This window comes from Bos javanicus, chromosome 18 (genome assembly GCF_032452875.1).
Source record: "Bos javanicus breed banteng chromosome 18, ARS-OSU_banteng_1.0, whole genome shotgun sequence".
In the NCBI taxonomy this organism is placed as follows: Eukaryota; Metazoa; Chordata; class Mammalia; order Artiodactyla; family Bovidae; genus Bos; species Bos javanicus.
In genome coordinates, this window is record NC_083885.1 from 52,143,144 (window position 1) to 52,160,101 (window position 16,958).

Here is a 16,958-nt window from a genome sequence, read left to right on the forward strand (position 1 = left end):
GGCTCCTTCCCCTCTCGGGGACCCTGGGAAATGTAGTCCAGGGGCTGCGAATAGTTGGAGGTATTTCCGCTTTAGGAGATTGCGATTGCGGCCTTTGGTTCTCACAGGTAGGTGAGTGATTCCTTGGGAGCCTGCCGTCTCTTTTAACTTTTCTCACCCGGTCCTGGGATCAGCTGGACTCGGTATTCGGTCGCAGGGCAGAAAAGCCGCGACTTGCAACAGAGGGCGGGATGGAAGGGCGAGGGCGGCCGCTTGCCTTCCTCTTAACGGCTGGATTCTCTGCGTTTGGGGCGGTTCACAAGTCCTGGGGTTGTAGGCGGACTGAAATCGGCAGTTTGACTGTCTCCAGGTCTCTTTGCTGTCCAATCCGCCTCCTCCAGCACCTTCCACACCGTTAGTTACTTCCTAGCGAGGTAACGTTAGATGCGAATTTATTCTTTCTGTTCCTTGGATTCCTTTAATATAAAAAGGGATATTAAGAGTATAAGGCAGATACTCACTTGCCATTCGTAGATAGAAAAGTAGTCTATCGAAATAGTCAACCATTAGGAAACTGGCTGCAGAGGAGACTTTTGGGATCAATTTGTGCAGGTAGGTTGAAATTTTATTGTAGAGGATTTGAAAGCAGGGTTAGTGAGTTTGGCCGTCTTTGTAAAAATTTGAAAGCATTCTCACTTAATCTTATTTTAAATATTATTTAAAGCTTGTATACTGATTATAGAAGAAATGCACATTCATTGTAGAGAATTCAGAAAATGTAGAGCTATGACATAGTCAAAACCATTACGAATTACCCATGTAGATACGTATGTTATAACTTGTAGGATGTGTATGACGTATATAGGACACAGACCTATAGGATATAGACGATTATCAACATTTAAGTGCACTTCTGTTTAGCAGCTTTTCTATATGTATTTATCTGTATTATATACAATTGTTATCAGGTTATTCATATCCTTAACTCTTAATTCTGGAAATTTCCAGACAACCTGCCAGGCTCCTCTGTCCCTGGAATTCTCCAGGCAAGAGTACTGGAGTGGGTTGCCCTTCCGTTCTCCAGGGGATCTTTCCGACCCAGGGATAGAACCTGGGTCTCTCTCATTGCTAGCAGATTCTTTACCATCTGAGCCATGGGGGAAGCCCCACAAAGTGTAATATAATGACTCCTGTGTAACAGTCATCCTGCTTCAGTTCTTGCTGATCTTGTTGCATCGCTCTATCCCCATGCACAGGTTTTTCCCATTGAGTATTTTAAAGCAAACCCAGATGTTGAGTCAGTAGAACTTAAACATTAGTTATTATACCGAGACTATATTAATTTGCTAAAACTTGTTGTTCCGTCGTTCAGTTGGGTCCGACTCTTTGCAACCCCATGTACTGCAGCATGCCACATCACTGACATCACTAAATGTAAGAGGCACCTGAAATGACAGATCCATGTATTATTTGTAAAAGTGGAAAAAAAATTCAAGATGGACTACTGAGTTGCAGCAGGGGGCGATATATCATAAAAACAAGTAAGCTGAAGTTAAAGATCATGACATGGTTAGATGAGAAGAAATAAGTTAGTGTATCTGAAGTACAGTGCCTCAGTTCAGTCGCTCAGTCATGCCTGACTCTTTGCGACCCCGTGGACTGCAGCACGCCAGGCTTCCCTGTCCATTACCAACTCCCAGAGCTTGCTCTAACTCATGTCCATCCAGTCGGTGATGCCATCAACCATCTCATCCTCTGTTGTTTCCTTCTCCTCCTGCCTTCAGTCTTTTCCAGCATCAGAGTCTTTTCCAGTGAGTCAGCTCTTCGCATCAGATGGCCAAAGTATTGGAGCTTCAGCTTCTACTGGTACAAAATATCACAGCCTGGCTGGCATAGACAACAGAAACAGATTTTCTCACAGTCTGGAGCTAGGAGTCTGTCAGCAAATTTGGTTTCTTCTGAGGCCTCTCTCCATGGCTTGCAGATGGCTGCCTTCTTGTCATGTCCTCACAAGGTCTTTCCTTTGTGTGTGTGCATGCCCCTACTATCCCTATTTATGTCCAGTTTCTTCAAAGAAGGATACCAGTCAGATTGACTTAGGGCCCACCCTAATGACCTCATTTTAACTTAATCACCCCTTTAAATGCCTTGTCTGCCAATGCAGCCACATTCTGAGGTTCTGGTGATTAGGACTTCCATGTGTGAGTTTAGGGGTAGGACTCACAATTCAGTCCATAACAGGTATTAACAGCAACTCTACGATTTTTCACACTTGGCCACTAGGAGAATGTTTTTTATATAAGAAAGTTAGAAAGAGTTGGAATTATGAAAGGAAAATGATAAATTTCCTGTGCTTCTTTGGAGTTGCACTTGCCATGGGCATATAACTCTCAGTTTCATCTTTCTCTCCTATTAGGCTACAGGGACCTCTGATTCATGGACCTGGTCCTAATCTTTTTGGAGAGTCCAGCACAGGGTCGGCAGAGAGGAATTATTTAGTGAGTAAGTGTGATGCAAACAGTCGCCCAGAGGGGCTATAGCCTGGAATTAGAGAACAAAACAGAAAGGCAGTCTATAGGCATATGCCTTGTCTGGTGCCTCACATTCCTTTGGCGAGCTGTAGAATTCATCAACTTTTTCCGAGTGTTCAAAGTTTGATGTATCATCAACTCTCCTGCCTTCTGGGATGGCCCACACTCTGTAAAGTGTATTTCTCTCTAAATAAATCTACTTTTTACGTTAAAAAAAAAAAGTTGATGTATCATTATGCCTAATTTTGTCATGTGTAAGACAGATTTCCTTGGAAGCAAATAAATTTTTTTTAAAAATGGAAGCATAGTTAATTTACAATGTTATCTTAGTTTCAAGCTTTCCAGATAACTCAGTTGGTAAAGAATCCACCTGCAATGCAGGAGACCCTGGTTCAATTCCTGGGTTGAGAAGATCTGCTGGAGAAGGGATAGGCTACTCCCCCTAGTATTCTTGGACTTCCCTTGTGGCCCAGCTGGTAAAGAATCCGCTTGCAATGTGGGAGACCTGGTGTTGGATCCCTGGGTTGGGAAGATCCCCTGGAGAAGGGAAAGGGTACCCTCTCCAGTAGAGTCAGACACAACTGAGTGACTTTTACTTTCATGTTAGTTTTAGGTATGCAGCACAGTGATTCAGTTATTTATATATATGTGCATATATGTGTGTGTATATGTGTATATATATATATATTCAGTACATATGTATATATAGTCTTTTCAGATTCTTTTCCCTAAAGGTTACTATAAAATACTGAGTATAGTTCCCTGTGCTGTACAGTGAGTCCTTGTTGATTATCTGTTTTGTGTATAGAACTGTGTATATTTTAATCCCAAACTCCTAATTTGTCCCTCTGCCTTCCCCTGGTAACCATAAATTTGTTGTCAAATCGATGTTAGTGTTCAGTTTTTTGTTTGTTATGTCAGGATTATGATGGGGATGCTGAGAAAAGCTAACATTTGTTGGGCACCTCTTCTGTTTCAGTGAATTTCCAGTGCTCTGTGTGCAATAATTATTATTGTCATTTTTTAAATGAAGAAACAGTCGAAGACAGTTGAATAAATGACCTGGTGACCCAGCAAGGGGCAGAGCCAGAGTTAAACCTCAGCAGCTAGCTTTAAAACCTCCTTGTTCCAGCACTCTGTGGCCAGCACAGCTTACTTAACTTCTCTGTGCCTCGGTTTTCTCACATCAGGTAACCACAGAATTAAAGTTTTGGGGGCTTCCCTAGTGGCTCAGATGGTAAAGAATCTGCCTTCAATGCAGGAGACCTGGGTTCAATCCCTGGGTTAGGAAGATCCTCTGGAGAAGGAAATGGTACCCCACTCCAGTATTCTTGCCTGGAGAATTCCATGGACAGAGGAGCCTGGCGGGCTACAGCTGAGGGGGTCACAAAGAGTTGGACATGTGATGATTAAAAGAAATATGATGTGGAAAGTGCTTGAAATGGTGCCTGGCACGTAGTACATCCTATATGTATTATAGACTACAGTTGTACTTTTTTTTCTATTACAGAAGAGTATGCAGTATGAAAAATGCAGTGAGTTATTAAAAGTGCAAAGAATATTTTAGGGTTTTCTTTTCTCCCCCATTTTCTTTTAATAGTTCAATTTGACCATACAGTTGAGCAAAAATGAATCGTTTCCATAATAACCTTTGTTGAAACTGATAACTAACAGAATTGGTTGTCTTTTGAACCTAGTCAGTTCCTAGGGGCGGAGAAGGCAATGGCACCCCACTCCAGTACTCTTGGCTGGAAAATCCCATGGACGGAGCAGCCTGGTAGGCTGCAGTCCATGGGGTCACTAAGAATAGGACACGACTGAGTGACTTCACTTTTACTTTTCACTTCCATGCATTGGAGAAGGAAATGGAAACCCACTCCAGTGTTCTTGCCTGGAGAATCCCAGGAACTGGGGAGCCTGGTGGGCCGCCATCTGTGGGGTCGCACAGAGTCAGACACAACTGAAGCAACTTAGCAGCAGCAGCAGCGGTTCCTCGGGGATAATCATATGGTCTCTATTGCGTTAAAAAGGCCTGAGTCTGCACCATTCACTATGGTAGCCATTGGCCACCTGAGACTGTTGTTCTTCAAATGTTGCTGGTGCCAACTGAGATGTGCTGTTAAGTGTAGGACACACAAGAGATTTCAAACACTGAAAAAGAATGTAAAATATCTCTGTTGCAGGTTGAAGTAATATTTTGGATATGTTGCATTAAATATATTGTTAAAATAAAGGCTACTTCTTTTTACATTTTTCAACATGTCTGCTAGAAACATTTAAATTACCCATGTAACTTGCATTATGTTTCAGCTGGGCACCACTGGTATAAATGGAAGCCTCCATTTTTCCTCTGAGGATTTGCCTCCCGGGGCATTTACAAATTACTCTTACCTCTTTAGACCTTCGAGGGCATCTTACAACAGAGAGAAGAAGGAGGCTAGTCATCAGGAGGCCTGAGGGCCAGTTCTAGTCCTGTCCTGGGCTTCCTGGCTATTAGGCATTTCAGATAACAGTTTGAGGGGCAGAATAGAATACTGCAGTGGTTCCCAAACTTGGGCCATATTGGAATCACCTAAGGAAGTTGGTAAAAACCCAGTCCTTTTACCATTTCAATGAATCTGGGCTTCTGTGGGTTTGTTTGTTTATTGAATTTTTTTTTTTTTTTTTTACAGTATAGTTTCTGTTTTATGTTTTGGCTTTTTGCCTATGAGGCATGTGGAATCTCCCTGACCAGAGATTGAACCCACACCCCCTGCAGTGGAAGGCAAAATCTTAACCATTGGACCACCAGGGAAGTCCCTGGACCAATGTGTTCTCTTTTAGCTTTCTGGATGATTGTGATGGTGTTCCAATCACTTCCTATTCACCTTATTTAGGAAGGCGGAATCCCTGTCCTAAACAGTATGAGATATCTGCGTTGGGCAGATGAGGTTGGCAGTAGTTTGTTTATCACATACAGCCATGCAAGGCCACGCATGGTTGCACTTGGGACTTGAATGAAGCAGCAGTGGCTCTGGGAGGCAGGCTCTGTATTAAACAGAGGGTAGGATGGCAACCCACTCCAGTGTTCTTGCCTGGAGAATCCCAGGGACAGGGGAGCCTGGTGGGCTCTCGTCTGTGGGGTCGCACAGAGTCAGACACGACTGAAGCGTCTTAGCAGCAGCAGCAGCAGCAGGGTAACCCTTGGTTCTGGCAGGAGGATGTGGTTGGCTTGCTGGAACAATTTTGAAGCTGGCACAGAGGCAAAACCTGTTAGGTTGAGAACTAGGTGGGCTACATCTGATCATTTGATGGGGTGAACTGTGTCAGGTCTTCATTTATAAAGGTGATCGAATGACAGCATGGAGAGGTTACCAAGAAAGAAGGTTTTCTGTACCAAGAAAGAAGTTTCCCCCAAAAAGAGACACAGCATGCCACCCAGGGCCATACAAGGCCTGTCGCACGCAGGAGTCGTGGAGCAGAGCAAGAGGACTGTGTCTTTATGACTATAGTGGTGGGAAGTAAATAGGTGGTGAGATCCCCCTTTGGGGCACTAAGAACAGGAGAGCAGGGGGCAGTGGTTGGGCAGGTTATCTTACATTGACTAAAAAGTTTGTTTGAATTTTTTCCATAACATGTTATGGACCCTTGTGACCCTCACATGCCTTGGGAAGCTGGCTTGTGGGGAATGTGTTACTAACTGTGGTTGACAGTCTGGCCCTGTGATTCAACAGACTGAGGAAGAAGTCAGGAATCACAGATGTTAAATAGCTAGAATCTAAAAACTGGTTAAGGGATGGGACTTGTTGGTGGTCCAGTGGTTAGGACTCTGCACTTCCACTGCAGGGGACATATGTTGATCTCTGGTTGGGGGACTAAGATCCCACATGCCATGTGGTGCTGGCAGATAAATAACTTAGTTAATTAATGAATTAAAATAAAATATGGTTAAGGGAATTCCCTGGCAGTTCAGTCTTTAGGCCCAGCACTTTCATTTCAGGGGCCCAGATTTGATCCCTAGTTGGGGAACTAAGATCCCACAAGCCATGAGGTACAGCCAATAAATGAATAAATAAAAACATGGTTAACTCACAGGCGAACCAGCTGGATGGGGAGTCTTCCCCAGGGAAAAGGTCATGTCTGGAGAGAGCAGAGGAGCTAGGAGCTAGGCCTTCTGGGCTCTGTGAGGCTCAAAGGTGTCAGGGGAGAACTGGGCATTTTAGGCCTTACGATAGAGCTGACCGGAGCTTGGGAACTACTGCACGTTGATCACGGTTACCACCCCGTGTCCTGTTACCTGGGGTTCGTTTCCTGGTGCAGTGTCCTGACTGGACAATGAAATCACAGGCTGGGGTGCTCGGAGAGGGGTAAGAGTGCAGATGTTAGCAACCCTCCTCCACAGTTTCTGATTTAATTAGTTGTGAATAAGTTCTGAGGATTTCTTTGTCTTTGTTTTGTTTAAAAAAAACAATTTTTAAAATACAGCTTTTATAAGTTGCTTTCCATTTAAAGTCTGACCATTTTTTAAAAATTCCCCTGTGAGTCTGATGTGCTATTAGGTTAGGCTCTCGGTGAAAATCTTGACTCTTCTGTTGGCCACTGGTTAATCATAACCAAGTTAATTCCTGATTTACAGATCAGACCTTGGGACTAAGTAGTGGCATGTTGGAGATGCCAGTATTCAAATACCAGTGGTCTGATTCCAAAGCCGCCACCCTTCCTGACTCTGTTCTCATCTCCTTCAAGCGGATCCTCTGACTTCAGAGTCCTCTTCCAGTTTCCATGTCTGTCTTCTGTCCCCAGCTCTCAACCTCTCATTTCTCTTTTCATGAGACCTCAGACTCCCATCAGTGTATTTTTTTTTTTCTTAGAAGCAACAGAGATACAAGATCTAGAAGATTAGCTCCTTTGTGAGAGTGGATTCAGGTTCCTCCCCACCTCTTGACCTCACCGAGCCTTGGCTTCCTCGTCTGTTACGTGGAAACAACAGTCGTGACCATCACCATTTACTGAGAACTTTCTAAAATGCCAGGTACAGGGCTAAGGGCATTGAGCTCATTCATCCCTCACAGTAACCCTAGGACTGACATTCTCTTTTTTTCCCTCCTGTTGTAGCTGAGGAGAGGCACAGAGGTGGAGGTGATCAGACCAGTGTCACACCGCTCGTACGACACTAGATTCTTCACAGGTGTGTGGGAGGTACCTAATGGAGCAATGTGTGCCAAGTGCGTCTCAAGGTCCCTAGCGCGTACTTAGTGCTTGTGTGGTGTTAAACATTGCCATTTGTGTTGTTTCTGTCATTACTATGATTAGCTTGTTAATTAAAATGGCATACTGATTAACTTACTGTTAAATAATAGGATTCTGTTCATTTTTCTTCAGCTCAATGGTATGAGTTTTTTTAAGGCCCTACTGTTAGCAAAGTCAAATTAGCAAGGTCTTATATCTTTGAAAAAGTGGTCATTCGTAGTGTCATGAAAAATTTGACACTACGACTATGAAAGTGGAATAGTGGTTACCAGGGGCCAAGCGGATAGGCAGTGGAGAGTTAAGTGTTTGATGAGTATAGAGTTTCAGTTCCTGGCGGTGGAAAAGTTCTAGAGACAGATAGTGGTGGTGATTCACAATATGAACATACCTAATGAACTCAACACCCTAAAAAAATGGTTCAAACATAAAATTTTATGTGATATGTATTTTACACAGGGAAAAAAATCATCAATGTAATCTTAAATATTACTGCAAAGGCATCAAATTAAGTATGACAAACCAAGCAAGAATAACATGTCAGAGGCTAAAGGTGATTTTCATATGACAAAGCAACAGCCTCTGAAGGATCCAGTGATAGAAACTATTTATGAGGACAGGTTTTTCATTACTGAACATGACCTGCTTTCTGCTGCTACTGAGAAATAAGGTGCCTTGGAAGTGTTCTTTGAGCTTTCCGCCTACTCATTTAATTCTGACAGTAATCCTAGGCATTGTTTTGTGTTTATACTCCAGGTTTAATTAAAATTAAAAGTATAAGTTCTATTCGAATGGTGAAAAGTTGCGTTAGCCTGTGCATTTTGCCACATAAGTTGTACTGAAATTGTGAATACAAGTTAATTATTTTAGCAAAGACAGTAGGTGTACAAGATAGACATTGTTAATCCCTCCATTTTCTGCTGTGCTCTGGGTTCAATCCCTGGGTGGGGAATATCCCCTGGAGAAGGAAATGGCAACCCACTCCAGTATTCTTGCCTGGGAAATCCCATAGACAGAGGAGTGTGGTGGGCTGCAGTCCATGGGTTCTCAAAAGAGTCAGACACAACTTAGCAACTGAACAATAACAACATGGGTCAGCGACATCCTTGACCAGACTTTGACAGTTTTTTTCCTTCTTCTCCCATCAGGCCTTCCCAAGACTCAGCAGTTCCCTAGAAGGAGGAGGAAAAAATGTCCAAGTTCAAGGTGAGTTGGGCTTGCCTTTCTAGGCATTCAGTTGTCACCTCATTTCTCAGCAATTAAACACATCTTGTTTCTCTTTCTTGGGAAGCCCTGAAGTGAACAGTTGAAGTGAACAGTAGGCAGCTGAGAACCTCTTCCAAGAAGAGTGCCAGATGATCACTGGTTTTTAATTTTAATATAGTTTCATTTTTGTTGTTTTATCACTTTTTTGTAATTTCACATTACATATTTGTATTGTATTACATACAATACACATTACATATGAATTTCACATTCATATTACTCTGTAATATCAGAGTAGAATAGAAGATGTTAAAATAATGCTGTATACAAGTGATTCTTCGGAGAAGGCAGTGGCACCCCACTCCAGTACTTTTGCCTAGAGAATCTCATGGACGGAGGAGCCTGGTAGGCTGCAGTCCATGGGGTCACTAAGAGTCAGACATGACTGAGCGACTTCACTTTCACGTTTCACTTTCATGCATTGGAGAAGGAAATGGCAACCCACTCCAGTGTTCTTGCCTGGAGAACCCCAGGGACAGGGGAGCCTGGTGGGCTCCTGTCTATGGGGTCACACAGAGTCGGACACGACTGAAGTGACTTAGCAGCAGCAGCAGCACAAGTGATTCCTAGTCATGAGCGATTGTGCCCTCAGGCCATGTCTGAAAACATTTTTGCTGTCTGACTTGGGGGATGTTACTGATACAGTACATAAGAGCCAGGGACGCTGCTAAATACTCTGCAGTGCACGCAGCAGCCCCCTTCAACAAAGAATCATCTGGCCTCAAATGTCAGAAGTGCCAAGGCTGTGAAACCATACTGTCCCCAGTGCTGTACAAGAACAGTAGCCAAATGTAGGTGAAAATATGTGTAATCAGTTCAGTTCAGTCGCTCAGTCATGTCCGACTCTTTGCGACCCCATGAACCACAGCATGCCAGGCCTCCCTGTCCATCACCATGCTCAAAAAACCAAAGCTTGAAATCTGTAATAGGAATTTTACAGAATCCTAATATAAAACCCCAGTTGGAGTATGTGCAAAGAATATAAACAGGTGGGACTTCCCTGGAGGTCCAGTGTTAAATATTCTGTGCTTCCACTACAGAGGGGTGTGCCTTCAGTCCCTGGTTGGGGAACTAAGATCCCACGTGCCATGTGGTACGGCCAAGGTAATTAAAAAAAAAAAAAATATATATATATATATATTGGCCATGTCCTGCCTGCCATGGGACACACACAATAGGATTTGCTCCAGGACCTTGCTTCAGACAAGGAAGCTACTCCTCTATGAATCCACTGATACCTCTGTTGCTGAAAAAAAATAAAAATTAAAAAAAAAAAAGAATATTAACAGGCCAAGTTCTGAAGAAAAAAATAAAAACACCTAGTAAATATGTGAAAATATGATAAGCTAATTAATGATCAAATAAGTGCAAATAATCAAATTAGTTGTTCTTTTACTAAGTTTGCCTAGGATTTAAAAATATGGTTATATTCCAAGTGTGGGATATGGAGAATTGGGGCTACTTATATACTCTTGGAGGAGGATAAAATAAGGGAAAAGTTGAGAAGAAAATCTGCTGTTGTACATAACAATTTTGAAGCTGCCTATTCTTTGACATGGTAATTTTTCACTGTTTGGAACTTATCCTAAATAAATAATCAGAAGGAAAGCAAAAAAATCTATATGAAAAGTTGTTCTTTTCAGCATTTATTATAAAAAGAAAAATATATACAACATAAATGCGTTATTGGGGACGTTTAATTATGTTACAGTAAAATTGACTCTGGTCTCTCAGCACCTGGAACCACTTTATACACATCCTGCCCACTTTTCTCAGTTGTTACCCTTCCTCCAGGGAGAATCAGGAGTGTGATTGATGTTGTAGGAGGCAGTGACCTTCAAGGATGTGGCCGTGGTCTTCACAGAGGAGGAGATGGGGCTGCTGGACTTGGCCCAGAGGAAGCTGTACCAGGAAGTGATGCTGGAGAACTTCCGGAACCTACTCTCAGTGGGTGAGGACGGGTGCCCTCTGTAACTGAACAGAGACCCCCTGCAATATTTATGTGCCCTTGAACAGGCAGAGCTTCGGAGCTCTTGGACCAAATTTCGGTTTTCTAATCAGCATGAGATGCAGAGATTGCAGGGCTTTTTGTTTGTTAGTTTGTTTTAATATTTATTTATTTATTTGGCCGCATCAGGTCTTAGTTGAGGTGCACGGGGTCTTGTTGCTTCATGCAGGATCTTTCATTGAAGTGCACGTTCTCTAGTTGCAGTGCATTGGCTTAGTTGCCCCATGGCGTGTGGGAACTTAGCTCCCTGACCAGGGACTAAACCTGCACCCCTGCATTGGAAGGCAGATTCGTAACCACTGGATCGCCAGGGAAGTCCCACAGAAATAGTGTTTTTCTTTCTCTGCTGACCAAAATGTGTTTGTAAACATACTATAAATTGTCCGCATGATTGCTCTACCTTTTTGGTTTTTCAAATTGTAATCATCTCCAATTAGTGGGTCATATAAATTGAATTGAAATAAAATAGGGTAGAAAATATCACAGCATTTGGCAGTAACTGCACAATGCGATAAAAACTATGGCCTGTTGCCAAGAAGAGTATGAGAAATGGTGAAAAGGGTGTAATGAAAATAATGTCTTCCAGTAATTTATACTTAGTCTACATATCCTGGGGGCTTCCCAAGTGGCTCAGTGGTAAAGAATCCACCTGCAATGCAGGAGATATGGGTTCCATCCTTGGTCGGGAAGATCTCCTGGAGAAGGAAATGGCAACCTACTGCAGTATTCTTGCCTGGAAAGTCCCATGGACAGAGGAACCTGGTGGGCTACAGTCTATGCGGTCTCAAGAGTTGGACATGACTTAGCAACTAAACAGCAACAGCAATGACTACACATCCTCGATTTTGCATAAAATATATTTCTGCCAATGGGTCATAATTGAAAGCTTGGAAAACACTGATTTTGATGTCAGTGTTGATATAGTGTAAACCACCATTTTTCATAATTTGGGCTTCTAATACATTCATTTTAAATGTTTGTCCTTGCCTTTTTACAGGGCATCAATCCTTCACACCAGATGTACCATCCCAATTAGAGAGAGAAGAAAAGCTGCAAATGATAAGGACAGCAGCCCAGAGCTGCTGTTCCTCGGGTGAGAGTCCTGTGACTCTGAGTCTGTCCTCCTTCTTGTGGCCTCTCCAGCTGTGGCTCTGGTCCAAGTCATTGTCTGGATTACTGCCACAGTCTTTGTAATGCTCTCTCTTCTGCTTTGCTTTTTCACAATCAGTTCTCCACTCCAAGTGATTCTTTTAAATTCAAGCATTGTCATTTCTCTGCTCAGATCTCTCATTCAAAATAAAATCCCAGTATAGAAAGTGGCTTGTGATGTCCCCTATACCCGTCAGTTTTATAGTCTACTTTCAGAGACAACTTTTTCACAGGGCAGGGGTAACATAAGGGTCAAAATATTGACTCCTAAATGAAAAAGGAAAATCTTCACCCATTCAGGAAAAGGGTATAAGAATTTCAGAGACATTCCATCTGTATACCCCATGGCCATCTTTATGCCCTATGCTTTTTTATTTTTTTTGCCTTCCGAGTGATTCTTGCCAAGATTTTTTTTTTCTTTTTCACACTGTGTGGCTTGTGGGATCTTAGTTCCCTGACCAAGGATCCAACCTGGGCCCTTGGCAATGAGAGCGCAGTGTCCTAACAATTAGACCACCAGGAAATTCCCTGATTTTGTGATCATCGTGATTTTCTCTCAGCAGCATTCACTTAGGTTAGCCCTGCATCTAGTGAAGCCTTTCAGCTTCCCAGCTGTTTCCACTGCCTTTCCTGTGATGAGTAAGTTACCTGCAAAATCTCTCTTACTTTTGTAACATGGCTCAAACTGTCACAGAGACATCAAACTAGGATTTATTTATCCATCCAGCATGTACTTCTGGAACACTGACCGTATCAGACAGAGTTCTGGGAGTGGTGATAAACCTGTGAACAGTACAAAATGCTTGTCCCTGTGGGTATTACATTCAAGCATGAGAAGACATAAAACGAAAAAGATCAAGGACTTTTTGTGCCCTATACTATGTATATAGTATGTCAGATGGGAATATGTGCTATGTAAAAACAAGACAGTGTATGGCTAATGGAGATTTCCAGGAATGTAGAATCAGATCAGATCAGATCAGTCGCTCAGAATGTAGAATAGATAGGGAGAATTTAGTATATGATATTGTATGGTAATAAAAGAGGCATCACTGATAAGGCATTATTTGAAAAGACACCTCTAAAGAAGTTAGTAGCAAGCTATATGACTAATTGGTGGAACAGAGTTCCAAGGAGAATGTAACTCTTCCTGTCCAATACTGACTTTTAAAATCTGTATTCCACCCTATTTATTTACTCCTTGCAAGGTCTTACTCAGTTGTAAAAATTAGGTTATCTTTTAATTTTTCAGTCTTTATTTTTCCCCCAGGGAAGTTGTAGGAATTTTATTGATGTGAAGTTTTGGAATAGTGTATGTTATTATAGTAAACTTTTCTGCATATTGTTTTCCTGAAGGATATTTCCCAGCAGGAGACAAAAGACCACTCTCTCTGCTTATACTCTGAACTTTAGGCCCTTAGGTGATAAATTATTTTCTCCTAAACATCTATCTTTCCAACCTACCAGGGCCTTCAAAGCTCCTTCCAGTGGAGTAAACTTCTAATAAAGCAAAAGTTTTCAACACTGCTTGGGGATGTCTTCTGATAATCTGTTAGTAAGGGTCTTACTTGAGCTTTTGAGCATTTGGATCAGATGTGCAATTATGTGAAAGCTGTTTATGAAACACTTGTTGCAGCAGAGAAAGTAAGGCTTTGAGTAACATGCAGCCTCGTCTTGGTAAACATTCCCTAGGAGGTATTTTTCTTGCTCTATAGCTACTAGATCTCTAATTTATATTTCAGCTATGAAACTTATTATGATTCTAAATGAATCCCACTGATGTGTAGTGAAAGGGAGCCTGGTGGAACACCTCTTGGTGTCTGGAGGTATGCAAAGGATACATGATGCTGAGGAAAAATAGAAGTTTTTCATGTCCTCATAAGGCCTTAGGGTGTGGGCCTAAGTTTATAACCTTGGCATTTCTGAGCAAAGCACTCATATGCCCCATCTTTTAATTTTCTTTATCCTCTTAGGAAATCAGAATCTAAATGGCATAGAGACTCTTCAAGAAGTTGGATTAAGGTATCTGCCACACGAAGAATTTTTCTGCTCAAAAATCTGGCTACAGGTTACAGAGGAATTAACCAGGTGTCGAGATTCCATGGGAATTATTCAAGGAATTGGCTCTCAGTTGGAAAAACAAAGTGACACACTCTATAAAGATGAGTTCAGTAAAGACTTCAGTCAGAGTTCACATCTTCAAGTTCAGTGCAGAGACTACACTGGAGGAAAACCCTATAAAGGGGTGGAGTGTGGGAAGGGTTTCATATGGGGCTCTTACCTTCAAATGAACCAGACAGCCTCCACAAGAGAGAAGCCCTATAAATGTGAAAAATGTGAAAACACCTTCCGTCGGTTTTCAAGTCTTCAAGCCCATCAGAGAGTCCACAGTAGAGCAAAACTGAACAATCATGATATGTCACACAAAGGTTTTAGTCAGAGGTCATATCTTCATCAACATCAAAGAGTCCCTGCTGGAGAGAATCCACACAGATTAGAGGAGTGTGGGAGGAACATCAGAAAAAGCTCACATTTTCAGGCTCCTCTAATAGCCCACCCATTGGAGAAACCCTATAAATGTGAGGAATGTGGGCTGGGCTACAGTAAGCGCTCCTATCTCCATGTCCATCAGAGAGTTCACACGGAAAAGAAACCTTATCAATGTGAAGAGTGTGGGAAGGGCTTCAGTTGGCATTCACGCCTGCAAGCTCATCAGCGAATCCACACTGGGGAGAAGCCTTACAAATGTGATGCGTGTGGCAAGGGCTTCAGTTATAGCTCACACCTGAACATCCATTGTAGAATCCACACAGGTGAGAAACCGTATAAGTGTGAGGAGTGTGGGAAAGGCTTCAGTGTGGGTTCCCATCTCCAAGCCCATCAGATAAGCCACACAGGAGAGAAACCTTACAAATGCGAGGAGTGTGGGAAGGGCTTCTGCCGGGCCTCAAATCTTCTGGACCATCAGAGAGGCCATAGTGGTGAGAAACCCTATCAATGCGATGCATGCGGAAAGGGCTTTAGTCGTAGCTCAGATTTTAACATTCATTTTAGAGTCCATACAGGAGAGAAACCATATAAATGTGAGGAGTGTGGGAAAGGTTTCAGTCAGGCCTCAAATCTTCTGGCCCATCAGAGAGGCCACACTGGAGAAAAACCGTACAAATGTGGTACATGTGGGAAGGGCTTCAGCCGGAGTTCAGATCTTAACGTTCATTGTCGAATCCACACAGGAGAGAAGCCCTATAAATGTGAAAAATGTGGGAAGGCCTTCAGTCAGTTCTCAAGCCTTCAAGTGCATCAGAGAGTCCACACTGGCGAGAAACCGTATCAGTGTGCAGAGTGTGGGAAAGGCTTCAGTGTGGGCTCGCAGCTGCAGGCCCATCAGAGGTGCCATACTGGAGAGAAACCCTACCAGTGTGAGGAGTGTGGGAAAGGCTTCTGTCGGGCCTCAAATTTTCTGGCTCACCGTGGAGTCCACACAGGAGAGAAACCGTATCGATGTGATGTGTGTGGTAAACGCTTCAGACAGAGATCATACCTTCAAGCCCACCAGAGGGTTCACACTGGAGAGAAACCATATAAGTGTGAGGAGTGTGGTAAGGTCTTCAGTTGGAGCTCATACCTCCAGGCCCATCAGAGAGTCCACACAGGGGAAAAACCATATAAATGTGAAGAGTGTGGGAAAGGCTTCAGTTGGAGCTCCAGTCTTACAATTCATCAGCGAGTCCATGCTGGGGATGAGGGTGACAAAGACTTTGCCTCATCAGAGAATACATACAGCAAAGAATCTCTATAAAATTGTGTGAGTTAATACTTCACATGCGTGCTGAAATAGTCCTGTCGTAGAAAACAAAACATTTATTTCCTCCAGAACTCGCAAAGTGTCATGGTGGTTGGATGACCACACAGCAGAGAAGCCTCATGAGTGTGGAGACAGAGAGCTTCATTCAGAACCTTGACATTTAGCAGATACTACATGGATGAGAGGCATGGGAAGGATGGGTCCGATCTGGAGGGAACCAAAAGTACTAAGACAGAAATGCCCAAATCTCTTCCACTAGAATAGAAGCTCCCGGAAGGCATGGACTTTGTTTACAGCAAGTCCACTCTGCCTCTTCAATGCCTACCACACTGCAGGTGTCCAGCAATGTTAAATGAGTTAAAGGGAGAAGTCACTTTTGAAATTTTTATTCAGTTCCTCTCTAAAGTTTTCTATAAACTTGTAAACAGAGGAATTCTCCAAGGCTTGGAGGATTGGATTAGACACTTGGGGTCATCTTCCCAGCCCTGCAGGTCTTGTGAACTAGTGCTTATCAAACTGAAGGTCATAACCCATTAGTGGGTCCAGAATCACCAGGTTGTGTGTGACCAGCAATTTTGTATGCTAACAGTTCCTTATTGAGATGTAATTTGCATGCAAGCACATGCATAAATCTCAAGTTTACAGCTTCGTGAATTTTGATAAGTGTATCTACTTGTGTAATCATCACCAAAATCAATATATACCACATTTCTATTAAACCTGAATGTTTCCTTGTGTACCATTCTTGTCAGTTCTACCTCCAGTGGCAGCAAGTATGATGATTTCTATATGGTGTATTAACTAGATCTGTCTGACAATATTTGTGTATCAACACAGGTTTCTTTATTTTGATAAATACTTAGGAGTGGGATTGTTGGGTTGTAAGAGTATGTCTAACTTTGTGAAAAACAGGTGTTTCTAAAGTGGATATACCATTTTGCACTCCCACCACCAGTGCATATCAGGGTTTTATTTTTTAACATTTCAGTAGTTT

The 16,958-nt window shown here is 42.6% G+C and overlaps 1 protein-coding gene across 5 annotated transcripts; it reads left to right on the forward strand.

The window, feature by feature from the left end:
* Positions 1-16,683, forward strand: LOC133230720 (zinc finger protein 45-like). Of its 5 annotated transcripts, none has more exons than XM_061388564.1 (7): positions 1-107; positions 7,361-7,521; positions 7,605-7,677; positions 8,885-8,942; positions 10,779-10,953; positions 12,008-12,103; positions 14,133-16,683. In XM_061388564.1, the coding sequence occupies exons 5-7, from the start codon at positions 10,875-10,877 to the stop codon at positions 15,956-15,958; spliced, it is 2,001 nt and encodes a 666-aa protein (XP_061244548.1). In that variant the 5' UTR covers positions 1-107; positions 7,361-7,521; positions 7,605-7,677; positions 8,885-8,942; positions 10,779-10,874; the 3' UTR covers positions 15,959-16,683. The 5 variants fall into 5 exon arrangements, with proteins under 5 accessions (XP_061244548.1, XP_061244547.1, XP_061244546.1 ...); XM_061388563.1 differs by having other exon boundaries at positions 10,797-10,953; XM_061388562.1 differs by having other exon boundaries at positions 2-107; positions 7,605-7,714; positions 10,827-10,953.
* The last annotated feature ends 275 nt before the right edge of the window (positions 16,684-16,958 follow it).

Bases quoted from the DNA above. Each gene is read 5' to 3' on its own strand.
- LOC133230720 (XM_061388562.1), top strand. The intron at 10,954-12,007 runs GTGAGGACGGGT...GCCTTTTTACAG, and splicing joins CCGGAACCTACTCTCAGTGG to GGCATCAATCCTTCACACCA. The intron at 12,104-14,132 runs GTGAGAGTCCTG...TTATCCTCTTAG, and splicing joins CCAGAGCTGCTGTTCCTCGG to GAAATCAGAATCTAAATGGC.